The 12466-nt window shown below is 41.4% G+C and overlaps 1 protein-coding gene across 5 annotated transcripts in view; it reads right to left on the minus strand.

The window, feature by feature from the left end:
• LGR4 (leucine rich repeat containing G protein-coupled receptor 4) overlaps positions 1-12466 on the minus strand; it is a 60534-nt gene that overhangs the window by 31606 nt on the left and 16462 nt on the right. For 4 of the 5 annotated variants that reach the window (XM_426162.8, XM_046942137.1, XM_040702059.2 and 1 more), the window contains exon 2: positions 7125-7196. In XM_426162.8, the coding sequence (XP_426162.3) occupies positions 7125-7196 (72 nt within the window). Of the gene's footprint in view, positions 1-7124; positions 7197-9957; positions 12381-12466 lie in introns of those variants that run through there. The other variant, XM_046942138.1, reaches the window with a different exon arrangement.

The raw sequence follows: 12466 nt of genomic DNA on the forward strand, positions 1-12466 counted from the left end.
GTGTCACTGGGCCTCCAAAAGCTTCTTGCCTAGTTTATGCTTTCAGACAGCCCCAAACTGGTGTTCAGGCAGCATAATAAAGCAAGATGTGTAGGACAAGTCTTGAAGCCTAACACTGCAAAGTTCAACCTCCGGGCGGCTGAGCTGAGCCAGCTCCTGCGTGTGTGCATGTGAAAGCATTGCTGAACTGTTGCCTTCAGCAACTATGATGTTAGCCTCCTGTGTTAGCCCTCTTTGGTTCTACATCCCTGTTACACCTTGCTCACACTGAACACCATCTAGAAGGTGACGGATAAGGAAAAAGCTTCAGTCCCTCTCAAATGTACTTAAAGCTGACACATCTTGGTATCCTTACACACAACCACAATGAATTTCAGAGGTATTACATGGACATATACAGGAAAAATAATGGAATTTGCTTAACTTACTACAATTCTTCCCCTCAGACAGGAAAAATGTGCAACTGTTAGGTACAGGGAGAACTTTCTAAGTCTTGTATCAGCAGGACTGAAACTGATCCAGAATAAAACTGATTTAGGGCTCACATAGATAAGAAAACATTAATTAAACACTGGTTGGCCAGCATGTTTTTAAACATCATTTAGCATCTCATGCAGACCAGGTAGGTGATGTTTAAAAGCATCTTCACTGACTGCGGTTAATTCTACTTGGGAGTCTTTGCCTAAAGGTTTGTCTTGACTAGAATTTGATGGTGCAAGCTACAACATGCCAACGCACTTTCTAAAGCTCCAGCACACACAAAGCAGCAAACGTTTCTAATGTATGCTAGGTGGTCAAGTCAAAGCCCAGGCTCCCAACTTGCTAACACATGTGAAACCTACACCTCACATTTTCTTAATTAGAACTTCACCTCTTGGAATTCAGGCTGGAGGGAGCAACTGAAGAAATTGCCTCCTCCAGCTGTTCGAATATTCAGAGCTGGCAGACAGATGACGAGCACCCATCAGCTCCCAGCCCCATGCCAGCCAGCTATTTCTGACATCCCATCAAGGGATGGCCCAGCTGGCTGACCTGCTAAGGGAGCAGCTGAAGGGAGCTCTCTGTCTGTCCCACTGTCTGTCTGTACTCAGTGGGAGCTGGATGGGGTTTAGCATAGTCTGTCGACTCCAGCCATACCAGCCACTGTCACGAGAGGATGCTTCAGCACAGCCTCAGTTACCACATGGCAGCTAGGCATCTGGAAAACTTTTCATTCTTGCCTACTCAAAATGAACCCACTGTCTCCTAAATACAGCTAAGGGGAAGCTGGAAAGAGAGAAGAATTACACCATCAGGCATCCCAAAAACCACTCTTCCAAAAGCCTCCTTCCACCCAACACTCCATAGCCAGGTGAGAAAAGACTAGATCCTAAACTACCAGCTCAGCCTTGGTGGCCTTGGCTTCGCTCCAAGATGTCTTCTTCACAAAACCAACATAATAAAAGAGACAGACACTCCCTCTCACTCCTGGAGGATAATACAACTTAGTGCTGAGGCAGAAATTAGAAGGAAGGGGATCATCTAAATTACATACTGAAATAGATACTACAAAAGCAAGCAGCTGTGACATTTCAGCCAGGTGGTCATCTTCAGCTGCAGTCAAGAGGAAAAATAACCCCAGACATTTCCCTTGCAGATACTTCCTGATTACAACCTTATGGCAAAAACATTTCATTTTCCACTGCCAGTATGCATTTTAATTAATCCTTACACTCTTGAAATATATTTTGTCAATTAAAAGCTACAATCAGAGACTCAGGCTTGCGGGAGGGGATGAGTGAGATGTTTAAGAAAGACGTCTTAGTGCTGTAATCAGCACAGATAAAATTAAAGTCATTCCGTTCTCAGCTGGACTGAAGACTCAGCTGGACTGCAGTTTTTCTTTTCCTGAAAAACTACAGTTGCATGCTCACTCTCCCTCTGGGTATCTACTCACCTCTCAGAAAGCAGATGAGCATTTCAGAAAGGAGAAACCTTTTATCAGTTAAAACTTTCATTTTGTTGCTGTAATTCTGTGGAACCACTTTCAACCACTAATAAAAACCTCAATAAAATAATAACCTGAAGACAGCATCATGAAAGACAGACTCCTTCATATCATATGAACAAAAGCAGAAAGAAAACAGACCTTAGCACAGCACACATATGCAAGGTCATCGAGCACTGGTAGTCCCTCGGTGCCTTCAGGAGTGATTATTTTCTTGCAATACACTCTTCAAAACTACAAGAGTCAGAGGGCAGTGAGCATCTTCCCTACCCTTATGGAGAGGGGAGTCAGTGTCCTGCTTCAAGGCTGACAGCTTCAGGGGGCAGATGCCTTATTGTTTAAGCTCTACCCAGCAAAGCAGGGCAAAGAAGGAGGGAAGATTTTAAAACACTGAAAGAGTGGAAACTAAAACAAGGTAAAAAGATCATTAAGTCAGGGAGACATTTGCTTTGAGTGGTACAAGTTTCTGAAGTCAAAATAGAAAACTGGCCAAGAATAAAAATCAATGCAATTTGCCTTTCCTGAGAGACAGCCATTTAATTAATCTGGCTGATATTTCACCAGTGCAGTGAATAGAAATCATACAGTCAAAATCTGTTATACTACTTCAGATAATTTTATATGCTAGAAGGAACTAAAACAGTCTAGAAAAACCACCAAAACATTGTGCAGCCTGAGTCTTCTACTTAAAAATTCACACTGCAAAACAGTTTCTGCTTTCTAAAAACACTACATTATCTAACTATATTTTCCCCCTCTAGCTTTCTATAAATATTTTAAGGTGTGGTTAGAAAACTGCAGCCAAATTCTTCAAAGATTTTTAGTTTCCATACCAAGTTCAGGGCTGTATCACATTTATGTTGACATTTTCTGGAGAACACACTTCTTTAACTGCTGTGGCAAAGCCCTTGGTGGTCTGCTCCTCGCTGACTCTGAGCATTGCTGTTTCAATCATTCACAAATTACTTCCAGATGGGTATCAGTTACACAGAGATGGAGAATTTTTATAACATTTATAAATAGTGCAAGAATCCCACAGACACATGGTAAGTGCACTATGCTGCAACATGCACAAGCTTGTGAGCAGGGGCACAAGGAGCGCACAACCCAAGAGGCTGATGCTGCTTGCAGATTAGCTGGAATGCCTCTGTTTCTGCTAGTAGTAGTCAGGTATCATCATGGTACACAAACTCAGATTATATCTGCAAATACAATACTTTGTGGGGCACCCAGTGCCCTGAGCACAGCCATTTACCATCACACAAGGCAGTCTTCTTCCACCTGGCCTCCAAGTGCCATTGCAGAAGGCCACTGGTTACCATGCGTATTAGATCTGCCAGTCTTGAGATTTCTCCAGGTACCTATCGTGCCTGGAAACAGCACCAGATGCATAAGTTTAAGGCACCCAAATCAGTGCCTCAGTGATGTGGCATCTTTAAATCAAGCAGCCAGCTTTTACAAATCTGGTACGCTACTCCTCTCACTTTTAGTTACTACCATTCCTTTCAGAACTTGAAAAATGATCCTCTGAAGTCTTCTGAGACTACCAAATTGCATGAAGCAAATGACAACCCCAGTATTAAAGAAATTCTAATGCATTTTTTAATCCAGTCTTCTCCATATGTGCACTACATAAGACTTAACCTCCTACATAATACATTTAATTGCGTTCCGTTTACACTCAATTAAATATTGCAATAGTATTTTGCAATACTAATTAACTCTTCCAAGGCTGGAGGATTTGACAAACAGCGGGGCTAAGGAGTGGTACAAAGAAAAAGGTGTCTGGGGCTCATCCCCAGGATGAACAGTTACTGGTGTTCACAGTGGCATGGTACTTACTGCATTCCCATTAGTTTGCGGGATTTGCATTTGCTTCAGGCATGTAATTCTTGGGAAAAGTTCTAGATGGAAAAGTTGCTTTCAGCACAGATTTCAACACCACTTTGCTTTTACTCTGTCTCTCTTTGGCACTGAGACTCACACCCAGGTTTGTGTGCTGAAAAAGCAGTCTTAGTGTCTGGCAGTCAAAATTTGGATCTGTTCAAGTGTTAACAAAATCCAGGAAGAAAGTTTGAAAATCATCTGTGAGTGGAGACGGAAAATTGTGGTTGTACAGTGGGAAGTACAACTGTTTGTTCTCGAAACAATCAGGGAAACTGAAGACCAGAAATTTCTGTACTTCTGTAGCCTGTCCCATAGAGAAAATGGAATCAGCAGAATGGAGTTGAAGCGTGTCTTGTCTGGTGCCGGCCATTTCAGATAAAAAGGTAAGCTGCTCTTATCTGAGTTCACTGTAGCCTATTATATTCTCTTTAGGAAGAGCCCGAGTCAGAGTTGATGTGCACGTGGATGACCATAATCAAGTGTTCACACAAAAGGAAGGAACCTTCCTCATTTCACTGCCAGTGGACAAGTTCCAGAGGCTCTACCAACAGGCTGCAAACACTAAGTGAGCTGCTGCTGTGAAACATTAACAAGTCACAAGTTCCACTTCATGGTTTTCAAATGAGAAAATTTGAAGAACTGAAGGTAGATACTGTCAATTTATGGTTCTGCTCTCAGTCAATTTCCTATTGCCTTACATCTATGATAGCTTCTGAATTGCAGACAGTTTTTCTTTCATAACCTTTCTGGAGGTTCTCCTACCTCTGCAGCATAATACTGCTGGTTGCTATTTCCAAGGTGAAAAGAGACTATGGATAAAAGAAGAGATTGCTTCACCTACACTAACACACACAGTTACTTTCCCAAATCTTCCAAAACATCACCTTCCAACACCTACTCTTTCTAGGAGTTAAACATAAAATAAAAACAGTATTTTTTTGTTCTTCTGTACATAGCAATTAGGATTGATTTGAGTATGTCCAATTCTTTGACAAGTATCACTTTTACTGTAAGGTTGTATTTGTTTTCAGAACTTGCTTTAACTCTAAAGTCAGCTAGGAATGATTTGAAGCTTTTGGGTGTTCACATATAACTCTGAGCTTAATGCCAGTCTTTTTTTTTTTTTTTTTTTGCAGAATGACATGTTGGAATTTGGGGGGACAATGAGGTGCATATAACAGAGTACTTAGGTTATAAGCACAATAGATGGTGGCTGAAGGCTCTGTGTTTTTTCTTTACCTCCTGACACACCCCTGGGTTTATGGAAGTTACGCAGTATGCATACCCACCAGTTATGTTTTATTGCTTAATTACTTCTAGGGAACAAATGAAGGCTCCCACAGTCATCTCATGTTGGGGATGGAGTTGAGAAAACAGCATTGTTTGTTGTTTCAACATTTGGTGTGAAATATGACTTAAACATTTTGGGGGAAAAAAAGCACTACAAATATAAACTAACAAAACAAGATACGGACATACAGTAGCACATATTATAAAGCACATAGGGAGCATTGGCCAATACAAATTCTGAACCAAGCAAGCTTCCCCCATGCCTCTTTTTTTTTTTTTTTCTTTTTTTAATTGATTACTCAAGCCATGCAGCAGCCTTTCTTATATCACGTCAATCATACAAATGTGCCATTTGAAATCCTGGTGTATATCTATCTATCTATCTATATATATATATCTTTCTCCACAAGGTATACTAGCATTTACTGTAAATTTAAGCTATGCTTAGAATAAGATGTAAGAAAACAGAAACTCATAAGCAGGAAATAAAGTATTGCAAACGCAATTCAGCTGACATTCACCTATACTTCACAACTGCACTGAATCAAACCAGAGCTACTTAAGCTCAGTGTAAACAGAGTCATGTAAGTGTATTTAAAATGGTAGTTACTACATTGTCAAGATAGACCAGAGACCAAAATTCGAAGCGAAGGTAGAACTCCTTATTAGACCCATCAGTGCAGCTGCAGCACAAGGAACACACACAGAGAAGCCTTCAGGAAGACAAGCCTTTCTACAGCCATCTCTATCAGCTTATGAATATTTTTGGTCCACTGAGATGGAACAGATGTATCAGTTATAGCAGATAACTAGAGTCAGAAGATTCCAAGTTTTGTCTGTCATTTTGCTATGGTATCAGTTTAACCTGCTGCCCTCTACAATTGGCTTTTTTTGCTTCAGTTTCTTTTTCTTTAGAAGCTGGAACAATGCTTACCTACTCCGTAAGGGTTAGTCTCTTCTTGAGAAATGAGCTACTATTTCCCTGAGATGTATTTATTGAAAACAAAATCTCTTAACACAAAATTCACAGTTCCAGTCTCTGCAAAATCACAAATGGGGACAGCCTTATTTTGTATTTTAAATGTTCTTTGATAAGTGAAATACTACTTACTCTAGCACTGTGAAAATGCGGGAGAAAAAAGTGGTTTTGCCTTCCCTGCTGCTTATTATTAGAGGTTCTCAGCATTGTCTGGCAAAAGTTGAACCATTACCCTACTTTACAGATAAGGAAACTAAGGCAGACAGAAGTCACTTGTCACTACTTACTGAAATAGTAAGTCAAAGTCTTCCCCTTATTTATCAACTCTGAAAACAGCTCTCAAACCCAATCCCATTTACTGCTATGCTGTTAAGGAATGGTTCAACTGCAAAGGCATCCCAGTGAAGGTTTCCGTTCAGCAAAATACTGTGAGCATGGGCGTTAGAAGTTCAGAAGTGTAGGTACCAGCTAAGTAAAACCTAAAGCTAAGAACTGAGAGGGACAGTTGAGAAGTGTGTTTTGGGAGCTGGAGAGTGATAAAAAGTCCTGTACCACAGAACTTAAGGTTCTGAAGCAGGTCAGGATGTGCTTGTGAGGGCTGCCTCTGCAGCCTGCGGGGCCAAAGGGAGCAAACTGCTCAGTAACTGAAACAACATATATTTTATGGAAGTTATGCAACAGCTACACTGTAGCTCCATCGGAAACAATGGTAATTACACACCTCTCATATCATCTTTGGATAACACTGTAATTAGGATGTGTCATCACTCTAGCCATGATTAAAATAATTACTGTAAAAAGTCCCTTGTAAGTAGCATTTACTGTTCCGGTTTCCAAACATGTCGAGGATTATTATTATTTTTTAAGGCATAATTGCTTTCTCTGTTCACAGCTTTTCTCAACGCTTTTTCCCCACCCACCTTCCACTTTTACACGGTCATAGGATGTCGTAGGAAAACGAACTCATGCAAAAACACTTACAGCTCTTCCAAGTAGGGAAAGTTCTTGAATGCATCCTCTGGTAGCCTGGTGATGTTGTTCATGCTGACATCCCTGTGGAAGAAGTAACACAGATTTGTCAGTGAATAGTAAGGGATTTTCACACTCTAGGAAAAAAATGGTGGTGATGTCCTGATAACAGACAGAAGCTTTCTAGCATCAAACTGCAATAACTGTTTCTAGAAATATTCAAGCTAAACTTTCAAAGCATAGTAACCTGAGACTCCAGTCTCAGCAAAAACCTTTCTCATGAGGTATTGGTAAAAATGTTTTCCGCTAACAAAAAGACCAGAAACCGACAGGGTATGCAAGCATGGTAGAATTGATATGGTGCTGTTATCTGCAGCACTGATTTTCACCAAGTTCCACATGCATACAATTCTAATACATGGATAAGGCCACTCTAAAAACCACTGCATATGAAAACAGATTTTAAAGATTATGACCACCCACCATTCAAATTGTCACCCTACAATGCCTTCATTTAAAAACAACAACAAAAAAATATGCGTATTGGGACTTAGTAAAGAGCTCCTGGCAAACAGCTTCTGGAGCAACTGACAAGAGGAACAGAAACATGTCCCAGCTCCACCAGTCTTTTTTTTTTTTTTCCCCTACAAAACCTATAGGCATCCTCAAGTTAATAGTTTTAAGCAGATTTCACTCACAGGCCATGAGCAGAGGCAGGCTGGCAGCAAGTGCTTACATGATAGGTATGCAGACCCGTTCAGCTTTCTGGTTTCCAAATGAGAAGTGGCAAACTTGGTGCCATCACCTCAGTTCACATCTATGTAACCATCACAGATTATCTCCTCCAAAAGCAAACCATTACCCAGTATAAGAAACAGCAGAAAACCAATTCAGCTTGATAATTAAACTAATAACTGTCTAACAATTCAGGAAACAACATCAGTTCTTACTTTATACTTTGCTATTTCTTTGTTAAGCATAAATTTAATAAGTTTAAGGAGAGTCAGTGATGCTCCCTGGTACTGCCATCACCGGAAAGCACTTCACAGATGGACACACAGCACCTTGTCAAGGACTCTGCATGCAACACGTGGCACTCTAGGACAGAAGTACAAAATCTCATCTCTCTGAAAGCAATAGCTTTGAAGTTTCTAGAGCCAGAAAGGTCCAATCTTCAGAAACTTCCCAGGCAATCATCAAAAGAGTTGAGGGAAATCACACAGACATCTTGCACGGCTGGCATCCAAATTCTACATAATTTCAGCTTTCTTTGGGATCCAAAATCAGCAAAGAATGCTTTGCCTGTAGCTCTAAGTGTTAGCATCTATCATTTCAATACAGGGAGCAGACTTGCTGGACATAAGCACTAATCAGAACACCTTAATAACAAAGATTTGAGAAGCATCATCGATATCCACAAACTCAATTAAATCTAATTTTCAGCAAAATTGCATTTCTATCAAAAAGATGAAAAGATGCATTGTAATTCCAAACTCAGTACTATGATATGAACATTCAGGGTGCACCTACTTTGCTGCAAAGTTGGTTTTATTACCAAGTTGCCTCAATTAGAAGCGACAGAAGTAAGCTCCAGCAGCAGACATGGTCAGACACAGGTAGCAGGGGCACACTGGGTTTTGTTCTTAAGGGACTAACACCTGCAATAGCAGAGCAACTTTTTGATCATCATTAAAAAGCCATGCTTGCCCTGAAGTTTAGTGGTACACTGAAGCTCAGACTATATATCTCAAAGGCAGTGGGTCTGTACCCCATTTGTTGCTGGGATCGGAGCTCCCCAGCGCACCACATTGCAGGGCCAACGCTGCCAGCAGCACGGCCAGGCAGAGCTGCAGCTCCCAGCAGTTAGCCATTAACTTGGCTTATCTGTACCGAGGAGCTGCATAAATCCCAGCTCGCTTACCACCTTCGGCTGGGGCAGGTCAGGGCGTGATCAGGCATGGAACTGGCATCGAAACTGCAACAATGAGCAGCCCAAGGTGGCAATGTGTTGCACAAGAGTAAGATGCATAGAAGAGATGGAATGAATCACAGCCCTATCTTACAATTAGTTTCAGCATTTCAGGCAGAAGAGATTAACAGCAGTAAACAGCCTGGTTCTCCCTCCGACAGCACTACTGCTGGGTGGCTGAGCCATTAACCAGGCTCGCACGTGGACAACAGCTGCGGCCTACCCTGCAAGTTTCAGTCTTCTTTTCAGAGAAAGAAAACAAAAAGAAAGACTGAACTACAAGAGTCTTGCAGAAACCTACTGGGCAATACTGCTTCATTCTCCCAGGTACAGCAGGGCCTAATTTCTCCCACCTGGCAAAGTAACAGCAACACCTGCTAATGAGCACAAAACATGAGAACAGTGCTGGGGTCTCTGAACAGAGGGGCATCTACCTGCAGTAGCCAGCTACTGAAAAGGAAAATCTCATCTAAAGGCAGTCACAGTGGGCTGCTTAAAAAATAAACTTAAAATACTTCTGTGCTCCCCTACATTTCATAAGCAGGTAACTTTTTGTCCATCCACCTATCTTTTGTGAAGCTTAAAAGGAGAAAGGGAAGTAGGGAGAGGAGTGTTTGTTGAAGGAAAGAAGATCATGTTTCAACAAGGCACCTTTAAAATCCTATAAAATACTCCCTCTGAGCAAGCTTAACCTGTTTGCTGATAGATAATAGCATGTAATACTGTAGGCTCCATTCAGTCTTTTCCAAGGCCTGGGCCCTCTGCCACTGAGCTATTTAATTATAACACTTACAAAATGATTTAAGTAGAGTTATCTATATTTGAATAAAGTCCTCCCACCTACTTGTACAAAAACAATTAGGTAAAAGGTCTTACTCTTATGTAAAATTTCCCAGGTAGTAAAACTGATCCAGCTTCAGTAGTACTAGGAAAAGATACAGTTGTTAATATTTTTTAAAAACTCAAATATTAAATAAGCCAGATTACTGAAAATGTTATACAACACAGTGCTGGGAAATACTCGGCAGCAATGAGTTGTCCATTATCACTGGGAACATTAAAACGTGGGTAATGGCTTCTGTCCCCCTTTTTAGATAACCAGACAAAGAACTGTTGGTCCAATATGTAGCTGTATGGCATTGGTCACCGCTTGGAACAGAATCCAGATTAAGTCCAGCCAACAGAACTTCGGAAAAGGACACTGACGCTCCGAAGGCACAAGTCAGTGCAAGTCCCAAAGGTGCTTCTCTTAAGACCTTTTTACTGCTAGTCATGCATTTCCAAGAGCAATAAAATAATAGCAAAATTAAAAAATGAAAATAAAGGAACAGTTCTGTCTGTAGAAGGTCTCACAGGAGGGCTGTGTGCGCTGCATACTGGATTCTTTTCACTGGGCCAGCATCAGGGTTTACTGCATCCACAGTAATGGGTCAGGAGTTCCACAGAGAGACAGCAGGCTGGAGCAGAAGCTGAGCTAAGTGACCTAGGCTGGTTTAAGCAGCACTGTGGTGCTCAGTGTTGAATCCCTTGGAAGAACCTGCTGACAGGATGAAAACCAATTTATATGCAACCAAATCACACCCCAGGAGGCAGTCTCGGTGGAGACCAACAGCTGAACTCCACCTCAGTTTCAGAGCTACTTTCCTATGTGGCCAGTTCCTTCAGGATGTATATAAAAACTCTCAGGGACAGAGCATTAGCTTACAATCAGCTTACATTAACACTGTCCCATGTCTTAATCATATTTGGTATGTAATGGAAGTGCAGAAAGCCTAGAGGATCAACAGTTAAATTTTAATTAAATTCATTCAATTAAAAATGTAGGGTTTTTTTGTTTTGTTTTGTTTTCCTGTATATTCCTGATAACAAAAAGATAACAATTACCTTCCAGAAGTATTACTTCACAGCCACCACAGTGAACACTAGTTGCCCAGATTGTGAATTCAATTAACGCAACTACAATATGTGGATCTATTATACGCAGGCATGCCAGTCCTAGCAGCTAAAAATCATGAATGGAAGGCAAACAAACACTGGGCAAAGGAAAGACGATGCTTACAGAAAAGCTTATGCTTGGAAAGTGACATTGCAACAGTGTCTGAATTTCATAAATGGTGAAGTGACAGGTCAACTAATTAATTTCTTACCTTTTACACATTATAGAATAGAATCATATAATCATTAAGGTTGAAAAGATCACTAAGATCAAGTCCAACCATCAGCCCATCCCTACCATGCCCACTGACCACGCCCTTCAGTGCCACATCTCCATGGTTCTTGAACACCTCCAAGGATCGCAACTGCAGCCCATAATATCAGTCAACAAGCATAAAATAACACCACATAGATGCCCCAGTGTTTGGCACTGCACTTAAAACTCGTGTTCTCCAGCTTCTGATGAGGGCTATGCAGGTGTCAGCCCAACTACCAAAGGGTCAGAGCAGCTACCCCACATCCTCCCATTCTTACTGCCAGACCCCCACAGTTTTCTCCTTCCAAACTTCATTTGCTACTCCTTTTAATGAGACAAAAGGTTTGGAACCATTTTTTGAATTACGATAGATGTTCTTCCTCATGAATCTTAAATATGGTCCTACTGCCCACAGACCTCCCTTGAACAGCACAGAAACATTTTCTGGACACATAATTTTGTACTCACAATAAGCATATCAGTCATACAATTTATGTAAATGTTTCCTTTTCCACTTCTAAGAAACATTCTTGTAAGAAAGGAAATATCCAAATACTTCAAGGCTTAGTCAGCCTCTTCCCTGACCAAAGTACTAACACCGCTGCATTCCCACCCAGCAAATACACCGCCACTTCCTATAGACCCACAGCACCTTATCACCTTTTGTTTGTACTGCAGCACTAAGCCAGGAGCATGGTTAGACGTGTCACCCTGACTGGTGCTGGACACTTGGCTGGATATACTCCTTGCCTGGAAAGTTTGCGGCTCACCTGGGCATTCAGCCACTCAAGCCGTTTTTTAGTCAATGCTCACTTGTGGATGAAGCACATAAGGTTCTTCTTCAGGGAGCCATTGCCATCCAGAACAGCCACAAATCCTGGCTAGAGAGGGGACCAAGGCATATAGCAGCTTTAAGAAATGAGGCACACGGAGCCCTGCTTCATGAAAAATACCACAAATGCACATGCATTCTGTTGATGCCAGTCAGCCTTGGGCATTTTGCTGAAGCAGGACGTACAACATTTTCACTGACAGCCACAGAAAAGCTAAAAAATGCCAGACAGGTCTGTTCCTGCAAACAGAAGCAACATTCCCCTCTTTCCCCACCATACTTGTCCTTCCTTCTTCTCATGTCACATCAATCTGTTTTTTTTCCTCCAACATGATGCCCTAGCTTTCTTTCAGACACAGTAA

The sequence above is a fragment of the Gallus gallus genome, chromosome 5, assembly GCF_016699485.2.
Source record: "Gallus gallus isolate bGalGal1 chromosome 5, bGalGal1.mat.broiler.GRCg7b, whole genome shotgun sequence".
Classification (NCBI taxonomy): Eukaryota; Metazoa; Chordata; class Aves; order Galliformes; family Phasianidae; genus Gallus; species Gallus gallus.